The sequence below is a fragment of the Myripristis murdjan genome, chromosome 6 (assembly GCF_902150065.1).
Source record: "Myripristis murdjan chromosome 6, fMyrMur1.1, whole genome shotgun sequence".
Lineage (NCBI taxonomy): Eukaryota > Metazoa > Chordata > Actinopteri > Holocentriformes > Holocentridae > Myripristis > Myripristis murdjan.
This window is the reverse complement of record NC_043985.1, coordinates 16,853,076-16,878,233: the sequence shown is the minus strand read 5'-3', so window position 1 is coordinate 16,878,233 and position 25,158 is coordinate 16,853,076. Positions and strand designations below refer to the sequence as shown.

The following is a 25,158-nucleotide window of genomic DNA, read 5'->3' as shown; positions in this document are numbered from 1 at the left end:
TTGATCAAATTCCTTTACTCGACTGAAACAGATTCAGTGGTATTTTTCACTTGACCAGTTATCACTAGCGCGCATGTGCAATGCAAAATCAAGGTGGGGCAAAACTTGAATGCTATGACGGGGAAAGCAGCAACCTAGTGTCAAAATAAAGCGTATTTCTCAGTGCAACTCTACCGGGGACTCCAGTTTTTAAAGTTGTGTATCTCCTTGGTCCGCTGCCACTCTCATGCTGAGCCCTCGACCATCCTTCACTGCTGGATCACTGAAGTAGGCTACGGGACGAAACTGCCCTCTGAATGATAAGAGTCGCACAAAGATCAATGTTCGTTGCTTTTTTTGATGTTTTATTGGACTGGTGAAGTGGCAGGTCACTGAAGACGCGTTTCACTTCCTTGTGCAGGACCTGTTCATCTGTTCGCACCTTCAAGTTAATGATTGCTTTTTATTTCACGAACGAGATTCTGCCTGATCAGTTCAGATGAAAAGGGACGTCGGACTGTAGCTGAACCACCTATAACTTGCTGAAATCTCCGGGCAGTCTGCATCCACAGGTAAGATTAACAGGTAAGAAGCTGGAGCTGCAACCTTGCTTCCAGACTGACACGGTAGAGGGAAACTGAGGGATGGTACAGTGGTGTAATGCACCTCCTAACCTTTGGAAACTGCTATCTTGGCAGATCTGAAAGAGTTACAGTAAGTTCAGCTGAGGAGGAAATCTACTGAGGTTGTGTGCATACGTGTGACTGAGAGAGAACCAAATCTATTAAAGACACCGAGGCACAAAAATAAAGTGGGTTCATTTTCTCAGCCCTCCTGCCACTTCCTCTGGCCTCTGGGTTGCTGCAGTTGCATCTGAGCAGGGATGCTTTATTCTGCAGAATTAAGACATACTTAGGTAAATACACATTGCTCTGAAGATACTCTTGAATTTGTCTAATTGAAATTGAATTGTATTGATATTTAAGCCAGTATTTGCAATAGAAACAAGGGACTTGTTGAGGATAGTGTTAATTCATCTCAGTTTGGCATCCAGTCTCATTATTTGGTCTGTGATTCTCAGGAAATAATTAATCAGAATCTTGGAAAAGTCAGCACTGTACTAAGAAAGAGTGCCAAAGAGTAAATAGAAATCCACTGAAAGCAGCATTTGTCTGAGAGAGGAACTGGGGACCTCTTGGGTCAGTTTTGGGGTGATGTTCCTCTGGCCAAGGCAGGATGTTCTCTCAAAGGTCAGTAATTGTGAGAAATAGGCCAGTCTGTTGGGGCTACAGTGCTTTTCCATTCCATTTTCCATACAGTGCTTTTATACTGGCAGAAAGCTGTAAGCTGGCAAAACAAGAGACAGTGAAGTTCATGAAACCACACCAAAGCTCAAATCTTATCCTGTAATGTATCATGCATGGCTGCATCAGCAGAGCAGCATTGCACTGCAACGTGTGCAATGCCGCGTAGCAAGGTAGACCGTCACACACAGTGCCCGTTATGAGCAGTCTAATTACAATAGACCTGCTGCTCAAGAGTGCAGTTTCAGCATGCGTTGTATTGGCTTTTTTGACTGTGTATACATAGTAAAGTCACCAGCTGCTGGCTTAGGTGTTGTCAGGCCCTCAGTGTGAAGACCTCGGTTGTGTGGTTTGACTGTCAATAAAATGCAAAGTTAACTGGGCTTAGTTGTTTGCAAACCCCTGCCATTTTGAGAGGGATTTTCCCTTAACTAACAGCTATTTATTTTCTCTTCCTGTTACTTTGAAAAGGTGTTTGTTTGGCCGTGAATCTGGTCTTATATTTATAGTTTAAGAACCGACAGCATGTTTCCGATATCTCATTATTTGCATTACTGCCCATATTACAGAGCCTCACAGCCAAAACTGTTGGTCTGTCAACTGGTACCAATAAAGTTTTGGATACAGAATGTGCTTCCTCTCCTAGATACTGCAGGCAGTTGCTTCAATGGGCGGTATTGCTGCACCAGAGTCCAGCTGCTGTCCCTCAGGCAGGCAGATGTGCCCTCAGGCCCAGCTGGATGAGCTTTTGTCCCCCCCCCTCTCTCTCTCTGCTTGGCGCTGCCATCCTGTTTCTGTAATACTGATGATAACAGGGCAGCAGCATCAAAGCAGCATCCTGAGGCTCGAGGGTCAGGCCCCCTGCAGTGCATGAAGGAGGGATGCAGGGGCACACAGCTTCTAATTCCACAGACACACCACTTATGGGGTTGTTTGTACACGGCCATCCATGCCCCCTCCCCTGCCAAACCCTCTAACCCACAGTAGCCAGCCTGCTGGCCTAGCCTGCAGCTATAGCTAATTCTTTCTAATTTAGGGTTTGGCTTGAGAACTAAGGACCAAAGTGACTAGAATTTGAAAAAGTGGTTGGTGACTTTGTTTATGAGCAATATCTAGGTGACTTTTTAGAATCTGGTCACAGATCTTGCAGCTCAAGCTTACAAAGATCTTTATCTCACAGCAGCCTGTACAACAGCAACAGCCGGCATGAACGTTTTCACTGGAGGTGTTCTTGTAGAAAGAGGAGGGAGTGGCAGAATTTAATAAGGCCAGAGCGAGTATTTCTACATGCCTGTCTTGTCTTGCTTCGTCCAATCAGGCTACTACAGATAAGGTACAGTTTAGTCGAGACTGACTTGCCCAAGAAACAGTCAAGTGTTGATCAACCGGTTTGCTTTGAACAGTGGGATGGTAATGAGTGGCGAGAGTGTGTGAGAGCAGGCTGAAATCGTAATGCACCTATATACTGATTGGTGATTAAACTGAAGTACAAGTTCTGTCTCTCTATTGCTTTTTATCATGTCCAATCTGACACTGAGTTTTCTGGCTTCCTGTTGCTTCAGTAGCTGTGGGCTGATGCCACGCTGAAATCGTTATGTAGCAGACATCTTATTTTTGATGTGCTGCTTCACCACATGCAGCTACTGTGTTGCACAATTATTGAGTATTTGTTAAGTTCTTTCTTGTCTGTGTTTTAAGCGGCAGTGCACTCATTTATTGTAAGACACTGGCAGAGCAGCAGAAGGTGCTTGATGTGACTGCAGTATAAAAAGTTAACAGGGAATCAGATCTCCAGACCTGCAGCTTTGTATCCTCAGTAACCTAAATGCAGCGCTGCTCGCTGGACAGACTGATGTTGATGGACTTCTCAATGAGACAGGGGTCAGTAGAAATCAGACTGCCACACAAAGACAGCTTTGTTTGCTTCCTGAAAAGAACAAGCTGTCGTTCCATGCAGAGCCTTCTGGAAATGGCAAAAGCCCTTATCTGTGATGTGACACTATGACAGGCAGAGTTCTGTCCCATTCAATCAGCTGCTGGTGGCCTGCCACTGCGATGCATTCACTGTCACAAAAGAGGAATTTAAAAAGTGCTCTTGTGCCAGCCTTGGCCCAGTTGATCCATTCCTCACTTAGTGAGATCACTCACTCCCTGCCAAGGACGTTGCCCAGACATATCCTGTTGAAATCACTTCAACAAATTCAGATAGCTTTATTATCATCAAAGCATCAGCTGGTTTGCAGCTTCATGTTGCAACTCATACTAAGGTAGATCATATTTCAGCTGTGAGATTTTCACCTCTGCAAAATATGTTTTTTTTTTTGTGTGTGTGTGTGATTGTTTTCTGTGGTTTTGCTAAATGTCAAGATGTACCTTTTTAGAAAAGAGAAAAGTGCAGGGATGAGCAGAGGCAAGTGGGAGTGTCGTGGCTGGGTTGAGGGTGTGGAGATTGTATCCAGTTAGTGATGTCTGTACATACTGGGTGATGTCTGCAGTGCTCAACGGGAAGAAATCCATAACATCACTCTCTGGGACACGTTACAGTTTTTATTCTGAGACAGATTTGGTATTATGAGAGGAAGTTACATACATTTGAATGTCTGACATGCCAGACCTCGCTGACTACACCTTATGTGGAATTATACAGCTGTTGTAATGGTGGAGGAAGCATGTGCTGTTAAGGGGAAGTGTACAGAGAGTGATATCAGCAGATTGTCTGTTGTCTCTTTCATGTTCCTAAGGACACCACCCTAATATTGGATTATTCCAAATTTGGACTGTCATACAGGAAGCACACTGCGTAGAAATGGACCCTGTGACATGTTAAGAGGAAATGACCTCATGTTATGTAGAAAAATATCCGAGCCAGGGGTATCCTTGAGCTTTGACCACTGGCTTCCACTGCCTCTCCATGGGAACCGACACAGGGAGAGAGGAAGTGGGGAGGGAGGTGGGGGGGCATGACTTAATCCATCAGCCATACACTATGATGCTTCTGGTTTCACTGGTTATGTATCATGTAGTTCTGTCACAGTACCATAATTTTGATACTAAGTTTAATATTTGAAAATTAAATGCCACAGTGATAACAGCTGCTTCCCTCAGAGCGAAGGTTTAGTCTTCCTAAATGCAGCACCAAGAGGTACAGACTATCCTTTGTCTTGTCTACGCTTGCTGCTCTTAATAAGCGCTGATATCAGATCATTCTGTTTTTGATCTGTGGATCCACCAGCGAGTGATGTCTGGGTCCTGTATTGTGTACTATATAAGTTATCATCATGTGCATGTTGTATTTTTTTTACCACTGGCTGTCACCCAAATTGCCCCACGGGAACATAAAAGTTTTACCTTACCTTACCACAACAAACAAAAAGCCATCAAACAAGGTGACACCACAATTAACCTACATAATTTCTAACTACTTTTACAATGGGCGATGTTGTTTACTTGGACTGGGAATAATTCAGTATGCGAACCTCAAGATACAACACATATCACCACTTATGGGTCGCAGTATGATTTATATCGCTCTACAGAATTGACTGAAAATTATAAATAGAGCTTGTAATGCAACCTACTGCACAACGCCTGAGTCGACTAATACAGTATACAGCATATTATATGATAAACAATTCAAAGCAATTCATAATTCCCGTTCCAGTTAATTAAAACAGAATTAGCGTAGTGCACTTGCTTACACAGTGTATTAAAATGTAGATGTTATAATATCATGAAAATAAAGTCCAAACAAAGTCCAAAAATAATACAGCTTGATACAGGGGGACAGAGAATCAATTTAAAATTGCAAAAAATGTCAATGCCCTATATTGCCCTGTTTTTTTTTTTTTTTTTTGCACAGCTATATTCAAGATTTGGTTTACTGTTATCTCCTTTTTCTCTATTAGTTTGACTACAGTCTGCTTCAGTCCAGTGGTGTCGAGCTGCAACAATCCCTCCTTTTTAATTACTAGAATGCTTTCGTCCACAAGTTGACATGGAATTTCATCTCGCAGAACACAGTGTAACACAGCGAGCGTAGTAAATGTACACAATGAAATTCAATACTGAAATCAACCATCAATCATCGGTGCTGTTGAAGTAGTATTAAAATTTTGGTTAGTGTTACAACACAAGGACCATGAATCCAGTGGCCATCAGGTTTAAGATTACTGCAGCTGGCTCCTGTGCTGTGAAAAATGCTGGGCTGGATGAATCCTTCGGGCCTGGTCAGATCTCACCACAACTTTGCATTCCAGCGTTAAAGAGCGCTGTCTTGATTCCTACAGGCCCAGTCATCAGGGCCTTGCTAGACAACCAGTGTGTCCATTTTTGGTCAAAGTGGATGGGTTTGCCATATGGAACACAAAGTAGTCTAGTAGATCGGGGTTTTTCTCTGATTCATTGCCACAAAAGATTTAGCCTTGACCATTAATTCCAAGTTATATGTGACACATCAATGTGTATTCCTTAGTTTGAAATTTGTATCATTGTTCCAATGATATCATCTGTACACTGAGTGCTAGGCTAGATGTACACACTAACACACACTCTAACCTACGTCACGGAAACATTCTCCCACAGTTGTGAAAGTATGGTTAAAAAGAAGACCTCTTAGTTCTGCTTTCTGTGTCACCGTGTTATTTTTACTGACTCTCTGGTCTGATACTACCGGTGTCCACTCTGATAATCGCTGACTTTTTTACTGTGAATAGGCCTGGCCCCTACCCACGCTTTTTTTATGACAGTGCAACCACAAATTCAGTCTCCTGAGTGTTGCTGTGCAGTTAAATGAATTGCTCTGTAATCAGTTCTTGTTTCTTTCTGCAGGTGCATGGGTGTGTGTGCTCCCCATCTCTAATGGTAACAGCTAGTGTATGTCATCTGTGAGAGGACTGTACTCTCTCCCGTCAGCATGACAGAGGTCCAGGTGAGACAGACTTGTAGTATACAAACAGTTGTGCATGGTGAGACAGAGATACACAATACAATATGTTACACATCCATCTCTTTGTTGCCTGTTTCCCTGTAGACTCCATGGCCACAGGGCACAGAGTGTGTGGCCAGGTACAACTTCAAGGGCACCACAGAGCAGGACCTGCCTTTTAACAAAGGAGATGTATTGACTATTATTGTGGTCACAAAGGTAATGCGTCTCTAATTTTTGACCTGTGATTTTAGAGAGAGAGAATTTTGGTTTGGGTGTCTCGTGCAGTGTCACAATGGTGTTTATTTCCTGCAGAAATGAAAAAAAAAGAATGTTATAGTTATGTTACCAAATCCATGTTAATAATCATTCATTTTAGTCTTTGGTGACACTTTGTGTTTCAGGACCCGAACTGGTACAAAGCTAAAAACACTGCAGGCCGTGAAGGAACCATCCCAGCTAATTATGTTCAGAAAAGGGAAGGTGTGAAGTCTGGAGGCAAGCTGAGTCTAATGCCGTGAGTACATAGATTAGTCCTGCTCTTGTCTTGCATGAATCAGTAATTTGCTACAGCACGGAAGTCGCTCTGCACCAAGGCCCATTTGTATACTTTCACTTCCAAAGCAAACACAATCAGGCATATATATATATATCAGCTAGGTCCATATCTTGCAGGTTTACCACCCTGCCAGCTCTGTGTGCTGCATCCAGCTGTGGCTAAAATAGTTTGACTTTGCCCTCTGCCTATGGCTGTGTGGTTGCTGAAGGCAGATGGCCTATTTGTCATGGCAGTGACGCCGTTGTTATGTGAATGTAGACCACAGTCGGGCCGGGCTGGGTTGTAATTGCAGTGCACTTGTGTCTGTTTCCAGCTCAGCTGTGTGTGTGAACTTCCTGTTGTTTCTTCTCTATCTCAGATTCAAGTAATGTCAAAAGACTGGTTTCTGCATGTGTGTGTGTATGCGTGTTATACACTTGTGTATTTATTTTGAAGAATCTCATATTCTATAATCACGGCTGTGCAAATTTACAGTGATGTGTTAAGGGTTGGTGACAGACTGGCTGGTGTTTTGTGTGCTTTGGGTGTATTTATGCCATGCTGGCCCTCTTCCTCACCGCTCTAGATGGTTCCATGGGAAGATAACTAGGGACCAAGCAGAGCGGTTGCTGTACCCTCACGAGACAGGCCTGTTCTTGGTGCGAGAGAGCACCAACTTCCCTGGCGACTACACCCTATGTGTGAGCTGCGATGGCAAGGTGGAGCACTATCGCATCATCTACCACAACGGCAAGCTCACCATTGACGAGGAGGAGTACTTTGAAAACCTCATGCAACTGGTGGAGGTATGGAATAAAACTGGATTTGCTTAAATAAAGCCGTTGCCGTCGTTTGTCCTGTTGCTATATTCGGCATTAGTCTATGGCATGCGTTATTTTCCTGCTGCGGTGTCGTCGAGCTACTGTGCTGCCTCACAGCCCACATACAGTTCCTGGAACAAATAATGAACAGGAAGTGTCAAAGAGGAAGAGTGAGCCTTGCGCTGAGGTTGAAGGTTCTAACCTCAAAAAGAAACCAGGCATTTACTGGCAAAATCTCCCCTTTTCATGTCTGAATTACTTATTTGGAACTGTACAGTCATTTAACCATTCTGCAGTGCAACCCTTTGAATATTTAGGGAGAACTTTATCAGTGGCTCATGCTGGCTTTTACTGATTTGACTATACAGCCCTCTGTTGGTTGCTGTCATCAGTGCAGTCAGTGTTTCCACTCTGAATTTTACTGTTCATCACTTTTGCTTTCCTCTTTCCTTATACTCGTGTCAAGCACTACACCAAAGATGCGGATGGCCTGTGCACTAAACTGATCAAGCCGAAGCTGGAGGAGGGGACAGTGGCTGCTCAGGACGAGTTCTCCAGGAGTAAGGCTCGGTTTATCTGTCCTTTACCGTTCATACAAGGAAGTCATTACACTCTATTTATCAATGAGATGACTTTATGGGGAAGTATGAGGCCATTGTATCTCTATCTTAATTGCATAATATTCCTCTGTATATTGCCCACAGGTGGCTGGGCACTTAAAAGAAAGGACCTCACGCTTCTTCAGTCCATTGGAAAAGGAGAGTTTGGAGGCAAGTTGCTTGTCTGCATGTGCATAACTTTGTGTGGACTTTGTTTGGATCATAAATGCTCTGAATTGTTTGACTGATTAAAAGGCATTTAAACACCATGTTAATACGTTAAAAATACAAAACATACTTACCTCCCAGTGTCATGTATGGTGTAAATATAGATTTGAATTCTTTGTGGTGTCAGTAACGAAGAACAGGGCTCTCTGTGTTTTCACATTATAGAACATTTAATTTGTTAAGCCTGTGTTGGCATGTCAGTTTCGTTGGCTCTGGATCAGATACATGTGATTTCACTGATGGTCCTTAAAAACTATGTTTTTATCGTTTGTGATCCTTCCAGACGTCATGGTGGGAGACTACAGAGGGACTAAAGTAGCTGTGAAGTGCATAAAACATGATGCTACAGCGCAGGCCTTTGTTGCGGAGGCCTCTGTCATGACGTAAGCAGAATGAAATATTTTGTCATATCGTTTCTCAGCAAAATATGAGAATAAACTCTGAATAGCATTCCTGTGTGTCCTTCTTCTGCAGGCAACTACGGCACAATAACCTAGTGCAGATGCTGGGAGTGATTTTAGAAGAGACAGGGAGTCTTTTTATAGTTACAGAATATATGGCCAAGGTAGGTGGCAGACTATCTGACTAGCTCATGATTTACAGCAAGGTTTAAACACTGTTAAGACCCTCTCGTTTGTTTTTCTCTCAGGGCAGTTTGGTTGACTACTTACGCTCCAGAGGCCGGACAGTAATTGGCGTGGACTCTCTTATTAATTTCTCACTGTGCGTAAATCTGCTTATGAGTTGCATGAAAATTTCCCATGTTTTCTTGGCATCGTTAGGGGTGTGTTCCTCTGGTTGTGACCTCTTTTGTCCTTTCCCTGCACAGAGATGTGTGTGAGGCCATGGAGTATCTGGAGGCCAACAACTTTGTGCATCGAGACTTAGCCGCCCGGAACGTTCTCGTGTCTGAAGACAATATTGCCAAGGTCAGTGACTTTGGTCTGACCAAAGAGGCCTCAAACACTGAGGATACTGCTAAGCTGCCTGTGAAGTGGACTTCACCAGAGGCCCTCAGAGAAAAGGTATGCTTTTATTTGGAAAGAGCGTTACACTGTTGCCATGTACAGCCACTATTGCATGCAAGAACTGATTGTGTATAAATGCTTACTTGTATCTTTTGTTCTTGATCAATAGAAATTTTCCACCAAATCAGATGTGTGGAGCTACGGCATTCTGCTCTGGGAGATTTTCTCCTTCGGCCGAGTTCCTTACCCAAGGATTGTAAGTATCATCATGGAAACTAAAATATGAATATGAATGAATGAGGGATTAGATGGATAAACTTGCTGTAGCAGAGAGATGACTTCATTTGCAATCTTGATACCTTTTTCCTTAGCAATAAAACCTGAGCGGGTATTGTTTATTGTGCTTATGGCTATTTTGGAGCTGCAAATAGATTCCTGCTGTCTGGTACCTAATTGCATCACCAAAGTAAACACACAACATGCTGTACATTTACAAGAATGCAAATGCAAACAAGTGTGTTCCTGTGAATACAGTCAGCCTGCTGGGGAAATACAAAGACCTGCATGTTGTTTACCATTACCATTTCTGCTGCAACTGTTACTATACATATAACAGCATGACTGCTGTTATTAGCACTATGATCACTATTACAAATGCTTAAATGACTATTACTGCTGTTATTGCTACTATTACACAATGGAAACAACTATTAATACTTTTATTACCACTATTATTACTATTGCATGTTACAACTGTCAATACAACTTCTACTGCTACATCTGTTATTACACTATTACAACTGTTTCATCTGGTTATACCATCATTGCTGCCCTTCATTATTACTACTGTGTGCTGTATTCTAGGTCCTGTGGAGGGCTGCCACAGGAGGTCTTTTGCCTTCTTAGTCCTTGCCTCCATAGGTCGTATAAACTTCAGGCGACTTTAAATTGACCCAGTGCCCCTAGAATACCCCTCTCCTTGGGGTATTTTGAGCTTGGCTCCATATCTCCAGCCACTACAGTTCTTTAGTTATTGCATTTGGTATGGGGCCCAACTATGTTTTGGGGACTTTCCAAGATCCTATGAACTTGGCACCACAACTACTCAAGCCAACATGAGTGTTGTCACTAAATTTTATGGCATTGTTGAGACATTAGTGTGCAGTAGTTTGGCCTGCTGGTGGTGCTAGAGGAAAGGTCATATGGTCAGCAAAATTGTTTTTAAATTGGATTTATCCTTCAAGCGAAATGACTGTCACCAAATTTCATGGCAATCTAATAAAGAGAGATATTCCACTCTGGACCTAACTGCTGACAGACCTACTGACACAGTGATGTAGGACCCCTCTTACCGTTTGTTCATTACCATAAGAAACAGTAAAGCAAAATTTCCACTTTGGGCAAAAAACAAACCAAACACAAAAACAAACACATTCAAACCACAAAATACACCAAAAATAAACCCGAGCCCTTAAAACAAACCCACAAAACAGGAAGCTATGCTGAATATTTACTAGCATGGGTGGAACAGATCTTTGACCCATCACATTGCTCGCTTGTAAATGCTGGTTGTATAATACAGCAAACTCACACTTGTTAAATGACGTCATTTTGTTATTCTATACTCTTTCAACCTTCTATTCTAACTTTATTATTTTCCTTTCTGTAGCCGTTGAAAGAGGTGGTGCCCCGTGTGGAGAAGGGATACAAAATGGACTGTCCTGATGGTTGTCCGGAGGTCGTGTACAACATCATGACCCAGTGCTGGATCCTGGATCCTGACGCTCGACCAAGCTTTCATATGTTGAGGGAGAGGCTACAATACATCAGCCAAGGAGTGCAACCAGTGAAGGGCAAAAGACAATGAGACAGGTGACTGAAACAAAATCACTTGCCTCTCATCATTGTGCTCATTTGGACCAGAGCTGCCTGGGACGAGAGCTGGGTCTCAGGGACGGTGATTTTCACACTGTCTGCAGATTTTTGTTCATTTGTTTTGACCTGGCTGTTAAAGTTGTGTCCGATTTACTGTTTGAATAATCAAATTGATACGTCATCCTTAAACTCAGGTTGTGCCAGCTCTAGTAACTCTTCATTTTCGTACTAGTAGCGCACTGTGCTGTCTCTCTGTCCCATGTTATGCCGACCTGTGCTAAGATGAATGATTAACTGACACATCAGTGAGCGATTCCTCCTACCACAGCGTTGACCCACATTCACAGTGCCTTGGCCTTTTTTTAATCTCATCTTCTTCTGTCACATTTTGTACTACTTTTTTTTTGTTGATATCCTTGGTCAGTGACATCATTTCTTCTTAAAAGCTGGAAAACACCATCATTGGACTAAGCTGACTGAATTCATGGTATCTGTGTAAAGAGGAATGATCGACATCCTGAGAGTTTCAAGAGTAGATATACAGTTTTATATACATTATTATTACTCAAGGTATAATTAAATATTTTTTTCCCTGTTTCCAGGTACACATTATTGAGAGACTGTTGAATGTTGAATTATTTTGTTAAAATGTTTGAAATAAAATGACTAAAATGACACGTTGTGTTGGTTATTATTATTTTGGGACCGGGATTTCCTGCAGTGCTGAGGATGTGGCTCATTGTGGAGAAATGTGGACATAATTTTCTGCAGATTTTATATCACCTGGGATTTTAGAGACGAGTTTCTCCATTATCCACATTTTATTTAATTCCATGTCAAGATCTTAGTGTTGTTTCTCCTTTTCTGTAGTTGACTCGTTTTCCTCTGATGGTACTGACGTCAGTCATGAGGCGTGTCTTGCTTTTCTTGTCCTTGATGATTTATATCCCGTCTGTCTGTAATTACTGGCATGTCCCACAATATCATGGCATTTTCATTTTCAGTTACTTTCTCAGGTTTGTTTGCACTTGGTGATCTGCTGCTTTATCTTGTCTTTGGATGCATTCTGTTTTGTTTGTTTGTTTGTTTTTAGGACAGAGCAGCCTGACTAAATATGTTAAATGGTTCCTTCTGACTTGTGCAGCTATAATCAAGCTCTCCGTTTCTCCTTTTTTGTCTTGGGCCTCTAATCAACCTAGGAGTCTTGTCTAGTTTATTTTCTTTCTAATGGACTACTGACCATGCACTGGCTTCTCTCCCCATGGTTTTTGTGCTTGTATTTCTGCTTACTTCTCAGCTTCTTGTATTTGATGGCATTGTTTGTTGCTGAGTAGCCCTCTGCTCGCGTGCTGCTGTCATAGTGTGGATGGCGGGTCATCTGGATGTTTCAGATATGAGATATGAGGCCTACTGAGGCCCTGTATGGGAGTTTGGATGACACCTCTTCCTGCTTTTTCTCTCGGGAGATAAATTCTTTTACATCTGCCTTAGGATGGTTCATTCACTGCAAATGGTCATCAGTTTTGTTGATTTCATTCAGCTGCCAGTCAAAGACACTGAATGTGACAGGAATAGTAATGATTGATTTGATGACTAACTTTTCTATGTATTCTTTTCTGATCATTTCCTTCTTTATTATTATCACTGGTATTATTATCATCATTACCTACTGTAAATCAAAAGGGAAGAATTGAACTGAAATGCCGTCTTTATTATTGATATATTACAGTTTTTTTCGATTGCTTACACACTAAGAACATACTCTTAAACCAATGTGACAAAACTTGAACTCATTGGAACTAAACCTTAAACACAGCGTGGCCATACCTTAGACACAAGTGCTGCTTTAAACTGTGTTTGCAATTCTGCAACACACTTCCTCCTGAACACTAGACACTATTTCCTACAGAAGACACCTCGCTCAAAAATGAAAGCATGTGGTTACAATTGGGAAAACACTTATGTTCAAAATATAAAACACATCAGGTTATAAGAAAACCTGAGACACACATGTGAAAGCACTTACTTAGAAAACTGAACACCAATCATTCAGGGCCGAAGCACTACAAAGTGGCCCCAAGTCAGCCATTTTGAGTATTTTGCGTGGAGGCAGTGAGAGAAAGAGGCACAGGAAGACGTCGTATGCGATGTGGATGAGATTTTGTAGCTGTACGTAGTTTGATTTTGTTGTACTGTTTTATTTTTGCTTTACATACTATGTATGTATGTTTATGTTTGTCAACTCACAAACCCTGGTTTCAAAACAGTAAATCCATCGGCCTAATGAGAGGCTCTCTTCCCAAAATAACACATTTTGTTTGCAAAAGGCTCTTACCATGACAAAACATTTCAAACATGCAGCAAAAGCACATTTTGTCAGCGCCCAATACAACTAATCCACTCACTCATTCACTTCATACTCAACACCAGAATGCAACACAGCCTTTTCAGTCTGAGCAGGTTCAACCTTACTTTTTCCTGCGTGTACGGTAGTCATATTTTTTTGACAATTTACATCGTCACATATTGTAAAGCAAGTAGCAAAAGCCAATATTTCCCTCAAACAACTCAACTTCTGCCCAAATGAGTAGATTCCTTCAGTCAGCTCTACTGTACTGTAACACAGCTGACAGCAGAATACAAAATACAGCTGTCAGTTTCAACAAGGTTCTCCTGTGTGCTACACATTCAAATGTGAACTTACAGTAAAGAACTGCATCCAAACTCAGAGAGACTTTGAAGTGAAATTTTACTGTGTTGATGGAAAAACTGAAATACTGTAATTCACATATAGTATTACACAGAAAAACTCAAAGGAGTTGAAAAAAATACAGAATACAATTTATAGGCCCTTTTTTTTGTAGGTGCATACTGACTGATTGGTGATTGGTGGAAAGGGCAGTGATGCAGGTGCACTAGTGATTTCATAGAGATGCAGGTGCAAAAGAGTGTGAAAAATGTGTGAATCCAATGAAAAGGTATGAACACATTTGCAAAAGAAAACCTCTGCTGTGGTTTGGAGGTGAAGATGACGACAAAGTGGATCCCAGTTTCATTATACTGGAAAAAGTGATTGAAAAAAACTGTACTGTAAAGTACAATATACTGTATACAGTTGGCAGAGTTGACACCTTTCTTATTTATTTTTATTTTTTGGTTATTTTGGAAACAGCTATTACTGTGAAAAGATGCTTAATTTCTGTTTTGAGCTTTGCAGAATTCTTTTTGAAGAAATAAATGAAAAGCAGTAAAAACTGCAGTGTTTTGTGTTAAGTATGTTATTGTGTTGCTTGGTGCTGTGAAAGTGTGTTCATATTATCGAAATGTGTATCCTTTTGTTATCAGAGTTGCATTTTGACAAAGGATTTTTAAGTTTTGATGACTGAGTTTCAGTTTGCCATAAATGTGTATGGTTTATTTCCAGGTGTTGTGTCTTATTTGCGTTGTGTTTAGAGTTTTGGCACAGTGAGCAAAGCATTTGTAAAATGAGTTCAAGCAATCAAAAAAAAAAAAAAAAACTGTAATAAAAATAATAAGACATTTGAAATTCACTCAAAACTTCATTTTATGTTGAGTTGGACAGACGGGCGAGATTTTGAATGAAATAATATGTTGTTGTTGTCTTGTTTGTTTTTCACCAATTACTCACTCAACGTTTAATTATTGTTATTTTTACATAGCAATACCTTTTGCATTAACCCCGACACCACGTGTTGCTGAGCGATCGCTCTGATAGGCGGAACCTTTGCAGCCTCTGAGAGGACACATTTCTTGGCTGCACTTGCCGGTGCCACTGGGAAATGCAGACTGAAAACACGAGCAGGTTGTCAGCGCCAGGCGACCACTCAGGGCTTCAAACATTAGTTCATGCTTTTTGTGTACTTGTTATGGAGAATGAGGCTGATAAGTTTTACCGGGAGCTGCCAAAAGTGGTAAGTCAGGAGTGTACAATGGCAGAAAAGCTTTAGAGGAAGTCGGTATTCAGGAAAAAAGCTCGTTTATTGTGTTTGTGCTCGAAGAGTGAGGTTGCTACATGCTAACGTCAGCGTTTTGGATGTCACTCAGGAGCTTCATGCCCACCTCAATGGATCCGTCAGCTTCCAGTCCATGGAGAAGCTTATCTCTCGCAAACCGCATCTCAACATTGAACACAGCATGACTGCTATTCGTAGCGGCCAGAGGAGGACACTGGACGAGTGCGTATTATTTGCTTTTGGCTGTTTGAATCGGTTTAGCCAGCTGAGCTCTGTGAATAACCTGCAGTCTGACATTGTGAGTGGTTTGTTCGCCCGTGCATTCATTCATTCATTCACTAACAGAGACTCGTCTGAGCCAATAGAAAGGCCTCTGTGTGTGCTCTGATGTGCGGCAGAGGAGCTGTATGTGGGGAGGGTAACGCAGGCTGTAGTGAATGAGCTCACACAATCAAGCTTGTTCTTCCTGGACAAAGTAAACAACAAACAAACAGCAGTCTACAACATGTGCATGTCTGCAGGTGTTTCCAGGTTTTCAAGGTCATCCATCAGCTGGTGGACACAGAGGAGGATATTCTTATGGTAAGGACCGTTTGAGAAAAGCTAGCTTCATGTGAAAAAAATAAAAAGTGTATTTTTATTTTAAGTGCGTGTGTGTGTCTCTCCTCAGGTTCAATATGTGAGCAAGTACCCCTGTCTTGTCCTTCCAGGTAGCTAAAGATGTCATCACGGAGTTCGCAGCTGACGGTGTCAAATATTTAGAGTTGAGGAGTACACCAAGGGAGGAGAAAAACACAGGCAAGGAACTCCCAGATTGGGCCTACTCTAATGCCATGATGTGCCTTTTAACAGCTGTTTTATAGTTATTGGGATTAAATCTTATTGTCTAACTATCAGGATTGACAAAAAGGAGATATGTTGAGACGGTCATCAAAGCCATCCATGAATGTAAAAGTGAGGGAGTGGATATTGATGTCAGGTAAGTGGACGTGAAGATGCATCGCTTGTATATTTAAAGATACAAGGCCATAATGTTTTGCTCCAGCAGGCTGATCAAACACCAGACAAAAAAAAACTACTGCATGTTACTGAAAGTGACTATATTTTCAGGTTTCTGGTGGCTGTTGACCGCAGGAATGGGACAGAGGTTGCCATGGAGACGGTGAAGCTGGCGGAGGAATTCATGCTGTCCACTGATGGTTTGGTTCTGGGTCTCGACCTCAGTGGGGATCCAACGGTACGTCAGCCAGTTTGGGGTTTCTAGCTTTATTATGTTCCCGTATGTCATGTTTTAACCAACTTGGTTCTCATTCTCAGGTGGGCCATGGCAGAGATCTACTTCCTGCACTACAGAGGGCCAAAAACAGTGGACTGAAGCTCGCTCTGCACCTCTCAGAGGTTTGACCGCACCAATGTGACACCTTTTGCCATTAGTCACATTATCTAAATTAGACCAGGACATGTTAATAAAAAAAAAAAAAATCTGTTTCAGGTTCCATCCCAGTTGGAGGAGTCAGATTTGCTGTTGAATCTTCCTCCAGACAGGATTGGCCATGGCACCTTTTTGCATCCTGAAGTGGGTGGGTCTCAAAGCCTCGTTGACAAAGTGGTGAAGAACAACATACCGCTGGGTAAGAGTGACATAATGATAAACACACTCGTGGTTTGCCCTGATGCATTTGAAAGATAAATTAGATAACTGTTGAAGAGATTTTGCTATATCCTGGTGTTTGTGATTTGAATCTGTGAAACAAAGTTGAATGTTAGGTTTTGGATAATGATCCAGTCAATCCTGTGGATGGTTGCTAATAATAGACAAAATTTCAGAAGTTGTTCAGTGACACTTTTCTGGCTGTTTGATGGAATACCTCAAGTCACTCGTTTCCAAACTGTCCTTTCCTTGTAGAACTTTGCTTAACGTCCAATGTGAAAGGACAAACTGTGCCATGTTACTCCCAACATCACTTCCAGTACTGGTACCAGCTGGGACACCCATGTGTGATTTGTGTAAGTTTCCTGTCTGTGCACTTGGCCAGCACTTCCACAGGCTGTGATTCTTTTTAGAGGCATTTATTATCCATTTCTGAGTGGTCCTCAGTTTTAAAAATCTAATAAATGTATTCTTTCATGTGTTACAGACTGATGATAAGGGAGTGTTCTGTACAGACTTATCTCAGGAATATCAGCTGGCAGCTTCCACATTTGGCCTCAGTCATGAAGCCATATGGAAGCTCTCCCAGCAGGCCATAGACTGTACCTTCGCACCAGAGAACCTCAAACAGGAGCTGAAACAGAGGTGGATCGAATTACAGCCTCAAGGGTTACAGTGACGTCCAATGGAGTCTAAAGCCAGTCATATACCTCAGGTTTTCTAAGTTTAAAAAAACAACTGCTTGTGTTTTTAACTTAATTTACTATCTATTAAATAAGGGAGAGATGCTGTGGAAAAATGTTTTAATGAACAAGTAATTCATCCCTGTGTAGTACATCCAAGTGTTTTCCATCTTTTCTAATGTAGGCCTACAAATTTCACAAGGCAGAATAGTAATGGAAACCATGGCTAAACAGAGTGCAGCACAGGGTATGACACATCAGAATAATAAACATGTTTGTCACCACATATTACAGAAAATTTCTGTGACTTTGGGACACAATAAAAATAATGAATGATTTAAAAAAAATGACAGTCTTTTGGGGTGCTCTTCATTGCCTTGAGTCCATTTGTTCCTTTGGAGATGTTCAGTCTTCTCCAAACTACAGAGCATGTTGGTGCTGCTATATACTCACACACAGTCCTGTTAGTGCAGTGCTGTTTACTGTCATGGCTTCTTTCCAAATTTGCCTGGCTTGTCCCTATTTTTCTTGAATTTGCCATGCTGCATGTCCTTTTTCGGTTTGCCTTGCTTTGGATCCCCCTGGTTTGCTATGTGGTTTCCCCCTTCTAGTTTCCTCTTCTTGCCGCTGTTGGGAGGATGACAGCATTGCAATCATGCATTTCTACACTCAACCACACACTGTTTCCATAGATTTTGGGTGTCACTGTACCTTTTTATGCTGACAATAGCCGTGTTCCCTGCTGTCTTCAACACCTGGTCCCATTCTTCATCGTCTCCACGGATCCTGTACCTGCATTGATAAAATACAACATTACAGCTACCAAGAAAACTGACCTCTAACTATCCTGCAAACTCCATTATCAAATAATGACCAAGGGAGGCGTCCCTTCCTCATACTTACTCTGCAAGGTCCATCTCCTTGACTTTCTCTATGTCCTGCTTGTGCCTCTCCTCAAACTCCTTAGCTGCCTCATTCTAATGAGGGGGAAGCAAATTCATTTTTATTCTTTCAGAGAACAAGGACAAGGTGATATTATGTACCCATGTGCCCACAAAGTGATGAGAAAGACATACCAGATCATCATTAAGGCTCAGGGCAGCAGGCTCCATAGAAACATCTTTAGACGCCACCATCTCTGCCTCAATAGCCTTTTCCTGGATGCTGGTGAAGACCTGGTGTAGCAAAGGCAATTATAAGAATAATGACTAATGTTGTCACTATGGTTTTAATGGTAGGTTAATGATTGTTTCTTACAATAACATCTTGAACATTTGCCAAAACAACAGGATTTCAAAAAGGGCCGTCAACTCACTTGCACAAATTTCCGGATGAGGCGATTAAAGAGGCCCATGAGCTGTGAGCTTGGGAGTTCAATTTCCTTTTCCAGCTGTTCCACTGACTTGTGCTGTAAGCCCACGCCCAACAATAACGCCTAAACAGAGACATGGACCCTCAACATTTAAGAACCCAAAGATATTTCACGGTAACAAATAACAGAGAACTGAAATAATGAGAAACTTACACACTGTGCCGCTGAGAGGGAGAGATCGCCCAGCTGCTTGAGGAAAAATAAGCGTGCCACAGTTGGCACCAGGTCCATGATGAGGTGGTAGTCCACCATGCTCCTTGAATACAGCTCCAGACGCTTTAAGTCGTACGGACTGAAATGGACAGCGAGTTCAGAGCTGCTGAGTCCTGCGGAGGTCAGAGACAAGACAGGTCAGTCTGGTAAGATGCTGCTGATGTTAGATCAGTAAGAGTGGGTAGCACAGGAGGCTTACTCGTTATCTCCTCCTTGGCATTCTTGTTCTGCAGGATGTTGAGCGCCAGACTTGGACCGAAGTTGCTGAACTGGTAGGAGAGAAGAGATAGGAAGCGGCGGCGGAAATCTGCGGAAAAATATAAATAGGAACTGTTAAGGTCAAGTCTACTGAGGTTAAACAAACAAGCTTCCTTGAGGTGGTGCGAGGAGCGTTTTTTTGACAGTTGTGCTTGCTCACCTTTCCAGAAAGCAGACAACCACTGGCCCTGCTCTGGGGCTTCATCTGTATTCAGCTCCTTCAGCATCACACATGAGTGCTCCCCTGTCAGGTCATTCTACACAACAAGCAGTACACTGTGTGTCAACAGCAGAAAGTGCAGAAACAAACACAACAATGCTACACTTTTTTTTTTTCACCAAAACATTTCACACTTACGGGAGTTTGTCTTAAATAGACTGGGGTATAACCGGCTCTCTTCCAGAACCTGCCACCAAAGAAAAGTCACATTTTATACTCGATCAACAAAAATCTTATGACCACTCCATATCTAGGGGCACTCACTTGAGCAGCTGTGAGGTAAGGCCGTAGGAGACTCCTAGATAGTCCAGTCTCTCTGCCCTTCTCTCGCTCAGCTTCAGCAGCAGAGGAGGGAGTTCCTTTCTGGGAGTAATGACCTCCTCCAGAAGACTGACAGCCTGGACAACCAGTGACAAGAAGGCTACCATCAGTCACAAACATTCAAAAAACTACTACAAGTTTAATCTAATCTATCAAAGGATGATGATGTGCATTACCTCGCTGCTGACAGAGGTGATCTCACTGTTTGTGTGTCCATTTTCATCCATGGTTGGGAACTTTCCCTCATAATACATCTGCAGCAGCTGGAGAGCTCTTGAGCCGTAGCCCATCTGTCGGACAGGTTAGGTTCATTAACACAACTGGGTAGTCAAACTGGAGCATCCTCGTGGTTAAGAAGCAAACATGAGTTCTTACCCCTTGGTAGTCTGGGTTGACAGCGATTCGCACCACTCTGCCTCCGGAGAGACCTCCAAACTCTGGGTCTTGGAACTGCAAACAGCAGAGTGGAGGACCCATGAGAACAATGTGGGACCATCAGCTGTGATAATTTAGTGAAAGAAAACACTGTGGCCAACACCTGGTACCTGTTCTGACACAGTCCAGGGAATGAGGTCACCAGAGGCCTTTTTTCCCCGAGACAGACTATTGAGGATGGACTGACGAGATATTTCACCCTCCAGACACACCTAAGGGATCAAGGATGGTATATTATATATATACCCGAGTCAAGTCAAGAAACAGGTGTGACACAAAATACAGTGGAAGATAAATGACTTAAAAACAAGGATAAATAAAACAGGACACAGAACAGGTATACTAAACTCCATGAAATTAGGGCAGCGTTTGTGTGTGTGTAAGTTAAGTACAAGGCAGAATCTGCTGCATGTCATTTCCTCTCTCTACCCTGCCTTTCCTACCTTTCTCTGTTGTCACTATCAAATACAGCAGATGCCAAAAAACAGCAAAAAAATTAGAACATCTTTATTCTTGGAGGCCCTATGAGAAAACTCTGACCCCAGCTTTACACTTTCAAATAGACTCAAAGGGAATGTCGCACTCCTTAAAACACGCACACACATATTTTAGAGTGTTACCTGCACCACAGCCAGGACCTCGGGGAGAGAGTTCTGTGTGGGTGGGACAGGGGGCAGAAGGCAGAAGAGGTGATGGGCCGGGGCGTCTGACAGCATCTGGAGGTCGTTGGGGGAATTCTGAAGCCAGAGAATGCGCCGAGTCAGCAAAATACAAAGTCAGGGGATGCAGTGCTGTCTGTAGGACATCATGATCCCTGAAGGGAGAGTAAAAGTGTCTGAATGCAGATGAAAAACTCACCTTGTAGTGTGACGCCACGTAAAGAGCCATCAGTCTCTGCAGGAAGGCCTCAGATGCTTTGTGGTAACAGAACAGTGTATCTCGGTTCACGTAATATCTGGACAGGCTGCGTTGAGGACAACGGATTACTGTGACTGTTTCGCTTTACACTTCACTACTGTCTGCCCTCAAACTTCGCTGAATGTCCTTTAAAGCCAACAAAGGATACAGGTCACAGGTCTGTGGCAGCGGACAGCCGGAAATTAGCCTGGGAATGTTCAGACAGTCCAAACAGAGAAGCTCATTCAGCCACTTCTCTACAGGGTCTCCTGCGGCATACCGAATGGACTCGTGCAAGGAAACCTCGTGGAGAGAGCGAGCTATGTAGGGGAGACAGGTCAACAGTGCTTAGTAAGATAACCACTTTGGTAATGCACTATGCACAGCACAAAAAAATCCCAAAAAGCACTCACATTCAGAGATAACCATAGGTGGAACACTACTGATTTTGATGACCCCCATGACCATATCCTCTAGCGGCACAGTCAAATCAAACTTATTTCAGGGATATACCAATGCCGGCATCCGGTTCATTGAGGACTTAGATACGTACCTGCTGCTAGCCTGGCTGTGTTTGTGCTCCTGTTCTCTGCTGACATGCTCTGCTGGCTGTCTGCACTCTGCTGTCTCAACTGCTGAATCAGTTTGAGAGACAGAGAACGTCCTGTACCCTCATACCTGCATATACGAAGGAAAGCAGAAACACACACCATGCTCATCAATGCTGGCACATTCACACAACCACATAACAGTATTTGTCAACAAAAAAGAAAAAAAACAAACAAACCCATTGATCGTGGAGGCCATGAAAACCAGATAAGGTCCCAGCAGGTTCTTGACCAAAGGAAGAGGGATGGCAGCAGCCTCATCGATGACCAGCAGCTCGGCCTGGCCCAGTTTCACTGCATCACCCGGGTGGATGTACTGTTGGGTAAAGGTCACCAGAGGTCAAACTTGAGTATTTTACATAACACTGTGCACTATAACAGGAAGTGACGACTCTTTATTCTTTATTTGAATCCTCGTCAGCTTCCAGAAAATGGTCACTAATCTTCCTAGGGTCCATGTGTGAACAGCAACAGTAAAAACACAATAATTAAAACCACACTATCAATAATACAAAAACAAGCAAAGTGTAAAGACCAGTAAATAAGTAAAATATCACTCCATATGAAACAAAAATGAAATGGTTAATTATGCAACAACAAAAAGCAAAAAATAAAAACAACAAAAAAAAATTCTGAGACAGAAAAACCACAATAATATCAGTCTGGTCCTATTACCTGAATAGTCTGCCGATGCTCTTTGAAGATGTTCACTCGCACCACTGCTTTGTTGAACTCTGGATTCAAAGACTGGATGATTTCATAGTCAAGATGCTCCTACAAATTAAAAACAAAACAAAACAAAAAAAACAGATATGAAGTGGCATGCATTCATGACAGGAACACACAGAGAGTTTCAGACACAACTGCCAGGCAGCTTTACCTGATACTGCAGGGCGTCAAAGCCTTTGAAGACGAATTCAAACATGGTGTGGAGGTTGTCTGGGCTCGGTGAGGTTACAAAGATATTAGAGTAGCTGCAAAAAAAAAAAAAAAAAGTCAGGGACTTCACCACCAGTAGCAACAATGCGAAGCAACACACTAAGATAAATATTGGGCGTCTGAATGATTTTAAAAATATGTTACCCAAAGGCCACGGCTCCAGCCACAGCCAGCCCAAGTGCTGCAGATTTGCCTCGTCCACGGGCGGCGGTCAGAGCCACGGTGCTCCTCAGGGTCTTTTCTGAGATGGCCTCAATGAACTTCAGCACTGCCTTTGCCTGGAGAACAACACAGGAATTGCAAATTACATCACCACAGAACGATGTGTCAGATCTATCAGGAGTACCATCCTGACCACTGCATCTCATGACCTAGGAATTTAAGCATGAGTTTATCTTCATTATCCTCACTCAGTCACTTGGATAAGAGCAACAGTAAGATCTGTGTCTCTAGCGTGTGAAGCCCTCTAACCTGGTCCATGGTCTTGCAGTTGTCCACTAACACACCCACAGGCTGAGTATCCTGAAGGGACTCCTTTAGGTCCTTCAGCTCCTGCTCTCGCGGAGACAAACTGTCCTCCTGAAGGAGAGGAGATTCAGTCAGCGAGGAGTGAACATGCAACCAAGAAGCGAGTGATTAATGCTTTGTGCTTTGAAGCTACCTGAGTCTTAGGAGGAACAGGCTTGATATTTGCCATGTGGCTGGAGATGGGCAGGATGTTGAGGTGGTCGTCAATGACAACACAAGTCTTGCAGGAGGCAAGAGACAGGATGAACCTACAAACAACAGCAACAAAACGTCACCATACTATGATGCGATTACATTTTCTTTGTTTTTATCAATTAGAAATATTTTAAATATCCATAAAAGCCAGAAAAAGACAAACCTCTCATTGAACCTTCCCACCACATCCTGATGGGCCTCAGTCCTGTATCGAGAATGCACATCCTGGAGGAAAATCAGTCACAGCTATCTTCAGTCGGCTGTCTTGCACAGAGAACCCAAAGAGCTCCAAGAGCATAGAGATGAACAAGGCACGGACTTACCATGGTCATTGTGTACAGCTGCTTGAGGGAGTTCATTGTCCTGAGCAGGATGACCACTATACCGCCTCCTTCAACGGTTTCAACAGTTCTCGCCAGGAGGTTGGGAGTAAGAGCTTCAAAATCCTGGACAGCAGCGAGACAAACATCAAGCTTACAACCACCACACAATATCAACTTTCCAGCAGTAAACAGCCGTGTCGGTGTGGAGCTCACCTGTAAGACGCACATGCCGTAGGTGTTTCCCAGGATCTTGTGTGTCTCATTGTAGTAACAGTAGCGGATGTTGGTGGCAGCGATGAAGAGCTCAAACGGGTCGTCCTGCTTCAGGTTGAGGGTTCCCGTCTTGATCTTCTTCTGGAGCTGTCGCATGCGCTTCTTCCGATTGCTGCTCATGACAAAAGTGACACAACATCAGCATCAGATCTATGGCACAGCCAGGTTTTAACCAGCGAGCGACTCTGGAGGGTGTGCACAGTCACCTGCTGAAGCCAAGGTCTTTCTTGTAGCACCACAGCACAGAGGGTCGTGCTCTGACGGAGGCTTTGGACAGCATGTGATGCAGGATGACCACCTGGAGACGGAAGACATTAGAGTTCTTGCTCTTCTGTGGCAATAGTAAGCACAATCAATTCATCTTAAAGTCAATAAATGTACCTGGTCTCTGCCGCGATCCCCCACCACAACAAACATGGTGCGATGCTGCAGAGTGACCCCATTTTCAATCTGAACGCGGATCCGGTTATCCACCTTCTTGCGAACTGTTGCCATCGTCTCTCTTGTTCTGAGAGATGTGACAGCAGATTCGTGAAAAATGATGCAAAGCGCCTGAACAGCACTAAAATCAACTAGGCGCAGCGACAAATAACTACACAGCATCACGGAGTTCACAGCAACTCACTTACCTCGCCTTTTAGATTAATGTCGCTGGTGCTGAATCCACATACAAATGCAACAAGGTAACACACGAAGAGTGAAATTTACATGCCAGCCTTCATGCTGTTGATACTCACGTGGAGACACCAGTTAGTGAAGGACCCCCCCGGTGTGACGTCATAGCCGCGCGACGGGGCTAAAGTCCGTCTGCGCATTAGCCTGAATGGGATTGTTTTCATATCCATGGTAAATAAAGCAGAAGCAACAAATAATGCGCGCAACTGCACTGTCATTTTAGCTTCTTTTTTAAGCAAAGGGTTAATATTATGTCAATAATAAAGACTGTATAATATTCACTGTATGTCTATGCTTAACATCTTGTCCAGTATAGATATCTATCTTGTGCTGTAGCTGAACTGCAGTCAAAAGCAA

The 25,158-nt window shown here is 42.8% G+C and overlaps 3 protein-coding genes across 4 annotated transcripts; 2 read left to right on the top strand and 1 right to left on the bottom strand.

Annotated features, from left to right (window-relative positions):
• Nucleotides 1–93: 93 nt before the first annotated feature.
• On the top strand, nucleotides 94–11,911 carry LOC115360480 (tyrosine-protein kinase CSK-like). 2 transcript variants are annotated; one of them, XM_030053413.1, is made up of 13 exons: nucleotides 94–551; nucleotides 6,111–6,210; nucleotides 6,313–6,426; nucleotides 6,612–6,724; nucleotides 7,332–7,551; nucleotides 8,033–8,126; nucleotides 8,271–8,336; nucleotides 8,677–8,776; nucleotides 8,868–8,958; nucleotides 9,043–9,116; nucleotides 9,223–9,418; nucleotides 9,531–9,617; nucleotides 11,031–11,911. In XM_030053413.1, the coding sequence occupies exons 2-13, from the start codon at nucleotides 6,196–6,198 to the stop codon at nucleotides 11,226–11,228; spliced, it is 1,368 nt and encodes a 455-aa protein (XP_029909273.1). In that variant the 5' UTR covers nucleotides 94–551; nucleotides 6,111–6,195; the 3' UTR covers nucleotides 11,229–11,911. The 2 variants fall into 2 exon arrangements, with proteins under 2 accessions (XP_029909273.1, XP_029909272.1); XM_030053412.1 differs by having other exon boundaries at nucleotides 94–564; nucleotides 11,031–11,228.
• A 3,097-nt stretch (nucleotides 11,912–15,008) lies between these two features.
• mapda (N6-Methyl-AMP deaminase) lies at nucleotides 15,009–17,566 on the top strand. Its single transcript, XM_030054164.1, has 10 exons — nucleotides 15,009–15,168; nucleotides 15,302–15,432; nucleotides 15,732–15,792; nucleotides 15,921–16,008; nucleotides 16,108–16,189; nucleotides 16,321–16,447; nucleotides 16,528–16,608; nucleotides 16,703–16,841; nucleotides 17,117–17,217; nucleotides 17,349–17,566. Exons 1-10 carry the CDS (start codon nucleotides 15,037–15,039, stop codon nucleotides 17,538–17,540), a joined length of 1,134 nt encoding a protein of 377 aa, XP_029910024.1. The 5' UTR covers nucleotides 15,009–15,036; the 3' UTR covers nucleotides 17,541–17,566.
• A 436-nt stretch (nucleotides 17,567–18,002) lies between these two features.
• Nucleotides 18,003–24,870, bottom strand: nat10 (N-acetyltransferase 10). The gene is made up of 29 exons (XM_030054163.1): nucleotides 24,756–24,870; nucleotides 24,508–24,634; nucleotides 24,333–24,424; nucleotides 24,067–24,238; nucleotides 23,854–23,976; nucleotides 23,694–23,755; nucleotides 23,469–23,583; nucleotides 23,279–23,386; nucleotides 22,952–23,085; nucleotides 22,749–22,842; nucleotides 22,544–22,642; nucleotides 22,048–22,184; nucleotides 21,814–21,938; nucleotides 21,430–21,580; nucleotides 21,222–21,318; nucleotides 20,984–21,100; nucleotides 20,474–20,575; nucleotides 20,304–20,378; nucleotides 20,105–20,218; nucleotides 19,872–20,005; nucleotides 19,746–19,794; nucleotides 19,548–19,644; nucleotides 19,329–19,436; nucleotides 19,070–19,242; nucleotides 18,860–18,979; nucleotides 18,621–18,719; nucleotides 18,448–18,521; nucleotides 18,256–18,336; nucleotides 18,003–18,171 (listed from the first exon to the last, which is right to left on the bottom strand). The coding sequence occupies exons 2-29, from the start codon at nucleotides 24,619–24,621 to the stop codon at nucleotides 18,030–18,032; spliced, it is 3,108 nt and encodes a 1,035-aa protein (XP_029910023.1). The 5' UTR covers nucleotides 24,622–24,634; nucleotides 24,756–24,870; the 3' UTR covers nucleotides 18,003–18,029.
• Between the last annotated feature and the right edge of the window lie 288 nt (nucleotides 24,871–25,158).